Here is a 12,782-nt window from a genome sequence, read left to right on the forward strand (position 1 = left end):
TAATGTGGTAGAACTGAATGGTCCAGAGATCTGCAGAAATCTAAAGTAGGGGCAATAGGGGACTTTCATTGTAACACAATTGCTTTCCTGGAATAGAACAAAATAAGACCCAAAAGTGTTCTAGATTCTCTGGTTTTTAAGAAGGATATAACTGGACACCTCCAGAACGTAGAAGGCAAAGAAGGGTAAATCTTATGCAATCAGTTTGTATATTAGTACTGCTTGGACCTTTAGGAAGGTCTACACCTTGACAGCTTGTCCCTGAAATTTGGACGTTAGTGCAAACAAAAAGAACTACTTTGTCATGTCTACAATGTAATTTTTGTTCTCTCCAAGACAAGCCTGCAGGTGACTTTAGTTTGCAGTGCAGCCATTTAGATACTTAATCCTATTTATTTTGGATAAAGTAGGGAATGTTGAAAACCCTTGACATGCTTTATTTACTATCTCTGTGACATGTCCCACCACTACCTGTCCTCTGTTAGACAGTTGTCACAGCAACAATTATCCTTACTGAAAGATTTTCCCTTTATTCTTGCTCTGGTGACAACTCAAAATTTTGGACTTTATTTTGGTGGTCACCAGGTCAAACGGAGAACTCTTCTTTGTAAACCCTAAGATAATGTGCAGGGGTGACCAGAGGCACAGTTTCTATAGTAGTAAAAGCTTGCTGAAAATAGCTGCAGGCCTCACACACCAATAGAAACGTTATTATTGGTATATATTCACCGAAAAATACAGCACTGATAATTTTAGTCTAACTAAGGAAATCAATTCTAAGAAAAAGAAGACTTTTTTATGTGTTATACATAAGTCATTTTGTCTATTTCACAAATAAAACCTAGATATAAAATCAGGATAATTATTTACTTAATGACTCATTCGATTGGTTATTACAATAATCCTATGACCAGGAACTAATCCTACTGCCTCCTGGTTATTGCTAGAGGACTAGAACTGTATTGTGAAATAATGGTCACAAGTCCCTGGCACATACTTGAAATCACAGACATCAATAAAAACCCTAATTAGCAACTGGACTGATCATGCTAATTACCTCTCGGGATCCCTTCGATTGTGTCAGTCTAGTACACACTTTGTTCAACAGTACCATGCCCCGTAGAAGTGGGCTATTTGAACCCCTAAATTGTGTTGGAGTTTTATGACATAAGTCAGAATAAAACTAAATTTGAACTTCATATGTACTGCTATTGGCAACCTTCAGGCCAAGCTACCACTCTCCTCCACATTGTGTAAAAAGGTTGTTTGATCATGTCTTCTCTTATCCTTCCCTTTGTCCACAGTCCCCAATCCATCTGCTGATAGTACAGAGCCCTAGGAGACACTCTGTACATGCTCAGTTTGGTGTGTATTTTTTTGTTGAGCTTTTTTTTTTTCTTTATTTGCGAGGGCACATGTGATCGGTACAGGGCCAAGTAGCACTTTTTTTTTTATTTAAATATTTATTCATTTTCCATCATTACTCTCATATAACATACAATACCATCAATTGTATCCCTTTCTATCTTTATTCCCATTACCCCCCCCCGTCCTATCTAATACCCCCACCCACCCTGAAAACCCAACCCCCCCCAACAAATAAAACCACACACTCTACATTTCTCCATTACATCTTATCCTAAGTAAGGGGTACTTTCACTTATCCCATTCTACTACTTCATATATTTCACCTTGGGCGCAAAATCTTCCTATTTTCCCCACCTCCTGTAATATAACCCCATCTTGTCTTCTTGCATATAATACAGTTTCTCCATCCTACATATCTGGTTCACTCTTTCCACCCAATCCTCTTCTCTCAGCACCTCTGAGCTATGCCAAAACTTAGGTATCAGACCCTTTGCCGCATTCAGATAGTACCATATACCCGAATCGTTGTATTTGTTCACTGATAGCTCTGTACTATGTAATAGACACCAATCCAATCCAATCCTATCTTTATCCCAGAGATTATCCCAATTAAATGAACCATTATCTCACAAAAACCTTGAATCTTTGGGCACTCCCACCATATGTGATAGGGCCAAGTAGCACTGTCCAGACAGAGGGTCAGTGGTCATGCAGCCTCATAGGACAGTCAGAGAAGAATGAAAACTCCTCCTACAAGCTTTAACCCATGCTTGGCCGGACACAAAAGTCACAAAACTGCTATATAAAAAAAGGTATTTAGCAGTATATATTTATTAAAATAATTGCATTTTCATATTCTGTGTACTGTAGAAGACCAGATATAGTGAATGCATGGTCCCGGGTTTAGTAAAGCTTTAAAGCAGAACAATATGCATCTCCAATCCCATCATGTGCAATTCTGAATCTCCCTGCCTGGCTGCTGACATCTTCAGGCGGCCGGTATCCAGGTCCCGAATGCCAGCCATGGTCATTGGCCAGGTGGGGATGACAACATTGACGAATTTGTACAGTGAGCTGCGCCTGTGTGACAGGCAGGTAGGTAGCTTTAATGTAGAAGAGACAAAGCCTGTCTCTAGGGGGATCAGGAAGGTAGCATGAATGTAGAAAAGACAAAGCATGTCTCTTCTGCATTAAAAAATCCTGCCTCTCCACTCATTTTTAATTTTTACCTAAAGTTCCACATTAAAGAGACTGATTCACTCTACAATGACTGAGGACCCCAATAGAGTATGATCCAATTTGCTCTAGCAGAAAAAAAATCCTTCCTGGTCCCCCAAGAGGCAATCAGATATTCCCTGGATCAACTTTACCTATAAATATTAGTATCCAGTTATATTATGTACATTTAGGAAATAATCCAGGTCTTTTTTAAAACAATCTACCAACCTGGCCAGAACCAGCTCTTGAGGGAGTCTATTCCACATTTTCACAGCTCTTATTGTGAAGAAGCCTTTCAGTATTTGGAGATCTCTTTTCCTCTAGAAATAAAGAGTGCTCCCTTGTTCTCTGTGATGACCTTAAGGTGAATAACTCTACACCAAGTTCACTATATGGACAACCTATGTATTTATACATGTTGATCATATCCCCCCTTAATCTCCTCTTTTCAAGAGAAAATACATTCAGTTCCTAAAACTGAACTGCATATTCCAGATGAGGAATTACTAATGATTTGCACAAGGGCAAAATGATGTCTCTCTCTCTAGAATCTATGATAAATAAATAAACTGTACATTTTAAATTTCCAGGCATTTCTTCCATTTGGGTGTACACATTTGTAAATCTGGAATAAGCAGACATGTTTTAATTGAACTGAGGAGTATGGAGTAATTTTTATTTTCTGAATTAATGGATGAGGGCTCTGGAATCCTGCTGCTGTGTTATTACAGTGCTATAGATGTCAGGAGTTGCAATATTATTACACAGGAACATCAGAAGCACAAAAGAATTAAGATAAAGAACACTTTAACAGAATTGTCAAATACATAGCAAAGTATTTAGATGACTAAAAGAGTGCTAGATCTGTTATGAAACAGAGACACAATCTGAACAAGCAACAGTGTAAACCATAGAGAGTGTTGATAGCACATATCCAGATACAAGAGATGAAAGGGTACATGATAATATGTGAGACTGATTATGAGCAGACACACTGCGTTTCCCAAATACTCTCTAAAAAATCATTGCAATTTAGCACGTTGATAGTCATATGATGAGATGAAAGGTATACAACGAGAGGGAACTGCAACAAATTGCTGCATGAACTTTCTAAAAAAAAAAATACAGCAAAAAAAAATAAAAGGGCTTGTTGGAAACACATACCATATGCATTCAAGCAACAAAAGAAGCACTTTAAAATAGAGGTAATTGTGCAACGAATCAGAAATCAGAATCAATAAAAACATAACAAACAGTAAATAATTAGAGAAGCGAAATTAAATAATCAATGCTTCTAGATTTCTAGAGGATAAATTGGTGCTTTTTTCACTTTTTATGTCACACAGTGTTTAATTTTTTTTTTTACACTGTCGATTTAAAAAACTTTTTTGACTTTTATTGCTGTCACAAGGAATGTAAACATCCCCTGTGACAGCAATAGACATGTGACAGGTACTCTTTATAGAGGGATCAGGGGTCTAATAAGACCCCAAATCCCTCCTCTGCACTTGAAAGCATACAAAGAACCAAGATCTGTATTTGTGAATGCTTTTAGATTTTTAAAAATGGCTCAGATAGTTTTCAAGCAAACCAGAAGTAATGTAATGTCACTGCTTCCAGTTTACTATAAGGGAGAGCTGATCAAAGTCAATCCCAGCTTTGTTAGGCTGTCCGGCCAGCCGGCAGACATGCTGGCTGCTCGCTCAGGTCTCTCACTGGGACAGGAGACCCCGAGAAAGCCGCAAAAGGCAGAAGGGGGCATCCCGTCCTGCTCATTGTACAAGCAATCAAGTGGATAGTTAGCTGGCTCTAAAAGATGGTACTGGGGTGATGCCCGCAGCTGCAGACATCACTCTGGTATAATCACCGAAAGTCCAGCGACGAAAGGGTACATCACTGGTCCGGAAGTGGTTAAGTGGGATCCACTGGTGTCATCTCTTCACATACAGTATATCTGCAGACTTCAGCACAGTCCTGATACAAGTACAGTACATATAAACAATCTGCTGGAATCTGTATACTTTGGAAAGTTATTCTAAGATATAACTATCATTCCCTGACATTGTATGTTTTTAAAGAATATGTTACCCCAACATTTCCTATTCCTGATATGTGTCTGTGGTACTATGTTCTTGCGTTAAAAAGTATCATGTTCTCTTTGTAATTCTTTATTTGTGTTAAATACCTGGTGATCCTTTCAGACCCCCTGCTTTCCTATTTCAAACTGACCATGCTAGGCATGAGAGCATATCCACCCAGCGTGGTCAGTTTTCTGGCTGTGCTGGATGTACAGCCTGCCTGTCCACCAATGATCAGACTTGCATGCTGACCCCCATGCACAGCCATTAACTGGGATGATAAGTGTTCTGCTGTAACACCACCTCCCCAAACCCCTTATGTAGCCAAGTGAAAACAGAACTTATGCAATGAAAAAAAGAAAAAAAAGATATCTACTATATATTTATATTAAACATTTTTTTAACTGAATGGCTTGTTTTAAAGGATAAGGGTTCAAATATACTTTAGGAAAAACAATATACATACCTGTGTGACTTCTTATATGAACTCTGAGTGTCCCATTACTTGCAAACTTCTGACCACAGTAAGGGCAAATCTTTTCTTTTTCTCCTGTGTGTGTCTGCAGAAAAGAATATGCTTTAAAAATGTGGAAAATATTGTAATGACTTATGTTGAGGGAGCAGAATAAATACTTCTGAGGTAAACATTCTTTGATCATAACCAGTGTTTTTTCCATTCCTCTAAAATAAATATTCGGAATACACTAGTGTAGATGCTGCTTATTAGGTCTTTTTTATGCAGCAAGAAAGGCACCTGCCAGCACTAGCCTTGTACAAGTGCAGTATTTTCACGTGGGAGGGGGGGGGTTGATATTTCAGTTTGCTGGCAGGTGTTAGTGCCCTTTAACTGTAGACCCTCCTGTAGTGATGTAGTGAGTTGGGATACTTGGGGTATAGCAGCAGGACAGCCCTGATCTGCAAAGGTGTAGTGCTCAGCTGGAGCTGACCTAATGAGCCCTCTGAAGGACTGAACTACCCAGTTTTGTGAGTAAGGACATTTGTGAGCAGAAAGAGAAACCTTAACCCCCTTGACCCTCATCTAGCAGGTCCAGTGGCTTGGTTTAGAGTGGCCCCTGGGCCAATTTGTGTGTGAGGAAAGACACCCTGAGTGAGTAACCTTGCTAAATAGACTGTAACATCTGGAAAAGATGGCTGTAACAATGGCAAGTATTCCGAACTTGTATGTTCACTGAAAGAAAAGTCATTAGAAGGAGAGTGTTCTGCACTGTGAACTTCTATCTCTATCAGTGAGACATGTACTGTTAATGTGCTGAAAGGTGACTGTAACCTAAGAATTGTGCTGTAGTGTCATTTGTGCAGTAAATCCTTAAAAAAACTGGACTGGATATTTATTTATTCTGCGTAACAGGCCTCAGGCCAGGAATATATGTACGTGGAAAGCTTCAAGCCTAGTGAAGGTGACATAATAGTTACTCTCCAATAACAGATGGATGATTGCCCCATGCAAGAAAAAGCAGGGTGGGCTCAGGGTACACACTGCACAAACAGCCAACCACTGTGGCCCTACCTTACAAGCTTACCAACTTGCTGCTGTCACTTGTAAAAATGAAGTCTTCCACTAATTGCTTTCTCTGCTGTGCTCTACATTGCATGATGTCATCATCATGAGAGAGGTGGAAGAGTTCCTCTGCCGGCATCTGTGTTTTACAAGTGGCAGTGGCAGTGGCACTCACATACTTCCCACATATCCCATATCCTACACAACAGTCCTGCAATTTTGTGCTCTGCCCCACAATGTCTGTGTCCCATGATCAGTCCTGCAGGTTCCAGGACACTGGGAACACTACTACAGATCCTCCCTGCTCCTGAAGTGCCAGCTGGCTTCAGATATTTGTGGCTGAGAATCACAAAAGAGATGACTAACATCTCCCCGACTGCCCCGTTCTCTCCCATCCTCCCCTATCATGCACCTTCTTCCTTGCATGCACTTGTAACGGAGTGTTTATTGTTCTTCTGTAAGTCTGAGACTGTAAAGCAATGATATAGCTTGCTGAGGTCCCTTGTCTTCCGAAGAGTTGAAAATTGCTACAGCCTAGTAAGGGGGGTCATTGGCTCAGGTGGCTGCATGGGAATGGCTGGGGTGTCTGTAATGCTTTGGTGGCTACATAGGGGAGGGGGTCTGTGGAATTATTAAAGTACCCCATTTCGCCCTCCCCTTTGCAGCTGCCATAGCGTCTCATCTTTTCGTCCTCCACCTTTGCATTCTGACTAGGAAGGGGGGAAGAGAGAGGGTAATCTGATCTATGGTACAGAGGTGGCTACATGACATAAGTTTTATTTTTTCTTTAATGGCTGCCAAATGGCCAGGTCACACCGGCGTGTTGCTTTAAGAAGCCTACTAATTTTTAATAAGATGCCAAAACTTCCAAAACCTAGCCTACAATATTTTTTGACGCAATGCAAATCGGCACACAGATTAATAACGCATGGGCATTGTGGTGCATAATGTCTTGGATTCTGCAGGACAGTTCTAGAAATACACTATCTCACACTGTTCATGTCCTAAAGAATCCATGGCACTGTGCAGTGTCAACGGGGTGCCAAGTTCTGGAGCACTGTCAGATCAAATGATCTACTGCCTCTTGCTCCCACTGACACAAATGGTATGGGGTTTACATTATCCCAGTTACACCAACAATGGGGTTATTTTATTCAACTGACACCAACAGTATGAGGTCTACTTTATCCAACTGACACCAACAATGGGGATTATTTTATCTCACTGACACCAAGAGTATGGGGTTTTCTTTATCCCACTGATACCAACAGTGAGGTTTACATTACCCCACTGATGCCAACAATGGAGCTTATTTTATCCCACTGATAGAAACGATGAGGCTTAGTTTATCCCACTAACAGCAACAACAAAGCCCATTTTACTCTCATTGACAACAATGCGCACAGACGCAATGTCCCCAACACACTACCTGAAGTCGGACATTATGTCTGTGCACATATGCAGGTACACATTTTTAACTACCAAAGTGGTTTCATCTTCCTGCATGTCTGAAACGTGCCTTGCTTCTTTACTGTTACATAAGGATTTGTTTCCTCTTAAAATACAACTGCTAAGCACATGGCACAAATCAGATCCTTTGTTATTGTAAAGGAAACTAATTCTAAGAAATTCAATAAAATTACATATTTTTCATTGTCTGACATAGTTGATATAAACACAGAATCTATCTTGATTAGAGGAGGGTCAATCTTCAGTTTACTTGAACATTTAGGAAACACATGATATTGCCAAAAGTATTATGATGCCTGCCTTTACGCAAACACGAACTTTAATGGCATCCCAGTCTTAGTCCGTAGGGTTCAATATTGAGTTGGCCCACCCTTTGCAGCTATAACAGCTTCAATTCTTCTGGGAAGGCTGTCCACAAGATTTAGGAGTGTGTCTATGGGAATGTTTGACCATTCTTCCAGAAGCACATTTATGAGGTCAGGCACTGATGTTGGACAAGAAGGCCTGGCTCGCAGTCTCTACTCTAATTCATCCCAAAGGTGTTCTGTTGGATTGAGGTCAGGACTCTGTGCAGGCCAGTCAGGTTCCTCCACCCCACACTCACTCATCCATGTCTTTATGGACCTTGCTTTGTGAACTGGTGTGCAGTCATGTTGGAACAGGAAGGGGCCATCCCTAAACTGTTCCAACAAAGTTGGGAGCATGAGATTGTCAAAAATGTCTTGTTATGCTGACGCCAAGCCCAACCCCTGAAAAACAACCCCACACCATAATCCCCCCTCCACCCAACTTTACACTTGTCACAATGCAGTCAGGCAAGTACCGTTCTCCTGGCAACTGCCAAACCCAGACATGTCCATCGGATTGCCAGACAGAGAAGTGTGATTCGTCACTCCACAGAAAACATCTCTAATGCTCAAACGTCCAGTGGCGGCATGCTTTACACCACTGCATACGACACTTTGCATTACACTTGGTGATGTAAGGCTTGGATGCAGCTTCTTGGCCACAGAATCCCATTCCATGAAGCTCTCTATGCACTGTTGTTGTGCTAATGTGAAGGCCACACGAAGTTTGGAGGTCTTTAGCTACTGACTCTGCAGACAGTTGGTGACTTCTGAGCATTGTGCGCTTCAGCATGTGCTGACCCCATTCTGTCATTTTACATGGCCTACCAGTTGCTGTTGTTCCCAGTTGCTTCCACTTTGTTATATTACCACTAACAGTTGACCGTGGAAGATTTAGTAGCCAGGAAATTTCATGGATGGCCTTATTGCACAGGTAGCAACCTATCATGGTACCATGCTTGAATTCACTGAGCTCCTGAGAAAAAACCCATTATTTCACAAATGTCTGAAGCAAGCTACATGCCTAGGTGCTTGATTTTATACACCTGTGGCCATGGAAGTGATTGGAACACCTGAATCCAAAGATTTGGACGGTTCTACCAATACTTTTGGCACTATAGTGTGTATATATATTGTGACAGTGTGGCGAACTGTCACGATGTGGAAAGGTTATTTCACCCAGGATTCTCAACAAGGCAGGTTGAGGGGCTCCAGGGTACGTGTTTGATACAAAGGAAAGTGGATTTTCACTTTCCTCATTTGTTTGTAAGGTCCATTTTGGGATGTGGAGCCTGGAGATTTCAAAGCGATTTGGGAGGGATGAAATCTCCAATCCTGGGACCAGGTTTTGGGAATGGCTAGGATACTGATTGCTCAGGTGTGCAGGGTAATCTTCTAGAGTCAGGACCAGGGTTCTGGGCTCCACCCCAGCAGACAGGAGTCAGGAGGGCTCCACCCCGGCAGGCAGGAGGTCACTGCCTTGAAGTCAGCTGGGCTTCACCTGGAAGAGGTGGAGCCAAAAGCAGCAAGGGGCTGCTCGGGAGTAGCTGTGTGCTAGTGGCTAGCTGTGTGCGAGAGCCATTTTTGAAGGAGTCTGAAGGAGACAGACGTAAGCCTGAAGAGAAAGGCCAGAGGAAGATTGTTTCTGAGAGAGCCAGGAGGCTGAATCTTTTAATTTATATTGATGATAGATACCCCTGCGTGGGAAACCTCTTATGTTATTGAACTGTCATTTAAATAAAAGTGGGCTGAAACGGTCCTTAAAAAAAGCAAGCGAGATGCTGTTTGCGTTACAAAAGCTCTACCATTTGAAGCGAGGCCCCACATAATATAAATATATATATATATATATATATATATATATATATACATACATACAGTATGCAGTACACACGCACACATACAAGGTTCTCAGAATGCCCACAGTGTAGCACTATGGTGGTGAGTCACACAGTCATTTTCACTCAAGCGTGTTCTGACATGTTCTAACTGGGCCTGGGTCGCAGACCAGTTAACTCAGTCTTTATGGCGTAGCGGAGGAAATAACATGTGTGTACATTGCACTGTTGGCAGAAAATGAGTGACATGAATCTGGAGCAGCGGATTAACATCACATTTGCGTTAAAATTGCCAAGAGTGTGAGTGAAACGTTTTATCTCTGTTAAAACAGGCTTATGGCGAACATGTCATGAAGATATCAAGTGTTTTTCAATGGCATAGGCGGTTTATGGAGGGGCAGGAAGATGTCTACGATTACGCAATGGTCAACCAACATTGTTACCAGGAAATTCTGAAAATGTTACAGGAATCTGTTTACAGGAAAAAAACGTAACTCTGGCCGGCAAGTGGATTTTCCAAGTACCTTCTCCACCGATGCACATGGTGTGTTAAAGTAGTAGTAAACCCTTACCTATACCCATTGAAGTGAATGACCTCAGGTGATACACAGAGATTAAACAAATTCTCCTACATAAGCTGTACGTGTTTATCTGCAGCCATTTGTCCTGTACATCCTTGTAAAACCAAGAAGGGGCGCGGGGAGCTGTAGTTACATACTGTACAAAAGGTCTGAGAGCTGATTCGAGGGAAAGGACACCCACCCTCCCCCATTCACACAGCTCACAGAAACATAGCTGAGGCTTTCAATCAGCTGGATATCCTTCCCCTGTCACCTTTTTAGCTCTTGGTGTCAGGAAAACTTTTCAGAAGTGACTCATGCTGTAAAACAAAGGAACTAAACAGAGAGAAATTACACTTAGTGCTTTGGAGAGAGGCAAGTACACACTATAGGAACATGTGATTTCATTTCTGAGGTTTACAGCCACTCTGGCAGTGGCACAGTCATCTAGAAAAGTACGTTGCTTCACAAGGGGGCTACTTTGAAGGTGACAACAGTCATTAGTGTATAAGTAAGCAAACACTTTTTTTTTTTACAGTCCATTCGGGGAATTAAATTCTCACACCGGGGTTTGTGTGTGCGTGTGTGTGCGTGTGGCACAGATATTAATGGAAGATAAAGGGAGGCTCCAGCTTTTCCCCAAATGGAAAGAATTTCCTGATATAGGTTGATTTTGCCTCACTATATCTAAAACAAAAAAAATGGAATCAGCTGACTGATTAATATTAAAAACTCACGCTAATAGAAACTTTGTTACAAATTTTGAAGATTTAATATCACCCCCCCAAAGTAACAGTCATAAATGATAGTGGACCTAGGAATTAGAAAACATTCTACATCAATATATATGAGATGAATACAGTTTTTAACTGATATTATATATTTTATTGATAAAACAACATTCCTACTGCTGTTAGAACAAGAAGAAAACTTTATTATCAATTCACATTTTATCTGTAGTAGTGTCATGATAATTAAATTGGGGATTCAGTGTTATATCTCAACTATCCCCTTCCTGGAGATCCTAATAAAAGGAAATGAAAAGAACCAATAAATTACATTTGTGAGAAAGAAGAACAAGGACACTTACTTTTTTATGGCTCTTTAGAACTGAAGGAGTCACAAAGGCTTTGTCACAGAGATCACATTTGTACTTCTTGTGCCCATCATGAACAACTTGTATGTGAACATTTAACGTGTCTTTCCTTTTAAATGTAGCATCACAGTGGTCACACTTAAACGTGCGTTCACCTTAGAATTAATAAATAAATTGTTTTAGAACAAAGTTAACACAAAAATTGTTCAATAGATAATCTGTATTTATTTTACAAATGGAAAATATTATAAACTACTATATGTTCCAAATAATAAGGAATACTAGGTAATACATAAAACTTTTAATAGAAAAGAGATAGTAAAGGAAAACAGTAAGGATAGAAACCTGTAAGCTGACATGCTGAATTCTCTTTCAAAGATACGGGCACTGAGCCTGCCATTCTAATACTGAAATTCCTACCTAATGAGGGATGAAAGGATGAGATTTGGGTTTATGTTGAACATGAGTTCAACCCGAATCCAGTCTGTTTGCCAAACACACTGGCCCTAATTGGCCAGTTTGCTCACTAAAATTTGCAGCTGCTTTAATGTAAATAAACAGTCGGGGATACCAGGCAATGTCATTGACTGAATATTGTAAAGACCCTATTTGGTCAATGATGTCACCCAGAATCCCCTGTGTTTACATTACTGCAGTGTAGGGGATTTGTGATTTCCAACAGGAGTGCAGAAGGAAAACACTGTCAGGCAGCAGGTCATGTGACTGTGGGGAAACAACTTCGCACAGTGGATCGTCATGATTGACAATGGTTTACATTGCTGGACACTATGATTAACGAAGGATTTACCAAAGGCAGATATAGATACATTTTTTGTTGTAATGAAGGACTTTTTCAGGGTTTTAAAAGGTACACTTAAAAAAAAAAAAAAAAACCCCATAGGGTTCTTCTTAATATTCCAGCCAGACCCTGGTCAAGGCTTGCAGCCTGGCTTCCTATACCAGTCCAGACCACATGCTTCACTAGGAGGTATCTTGCAATGGGAAGGGGAGACAACTTGTCTCAATGTTAAGGGTCACGGACCTCTTTCTTATATCCTGCCCCCCCCCCCCCGGAAAAAAACTGTGGGGGGTTGTGGGGGATTTTTCTGCATTATACTACTCTAGTAGCTCACTTCATAATAGAGAGAAATGATGTCGGGTGACAGTTCATCGTGATGGCAGGAAAACATTGTCAGGACATTTTCATCATGTCTGTGTGTTTTATAAAGGGGACTTTCAGGTTCCTATATGTCCCCTCTACAAACCCCCACATTATTTGGGGAGCAGG

At 40.9% G+C, this 12,782-nt stretch overlaps 1 protein-coding gene across 1 annotated transcript in view; it reads right to left on the reverse strand.

Annotated features, from left to right (window-relative positions):
- PRDM5 (PR/SET domain 5) overlaps positions 1 to 12,782 on the reverse strand; it is a 235,284-nt gene that overhangs the window by 106,259 nt on the left and 116,243 nt on the right. The window contains exons 13-14 of the mRNA XM_089684314.1: positions 11,489 to 11,649; positions 5,131 to 5,224 (exon numbers count right to left, since the gene is read on the reverse strand). Of these exons, the coding sequence (XP_089540440.1) occupies positions 5,131 to 5,224; positions 11,489 to 11,649 (255 nt within the window). The remainder of the gene's footprint in view (positions 1 to 5,130; positions 5,225 to 11,488; positions 11,650 to 12,782) is intronic.

The sequence above is a fragment of the Staurois parvus genome, unplaced genomic scaffold (genome assembly GCF_062004578.1).
Source record: "Staurois parvus isolate SC_StPar_1 unplaced genomic scaffold, SC_StPar_1.0 ptg000344l, whole genome shotgun sequence".
NCBI lineage: Eukaryota > Metazoa > Chordata > Amphibia > Anura > Ranidae > Staurois > Staurois parvus.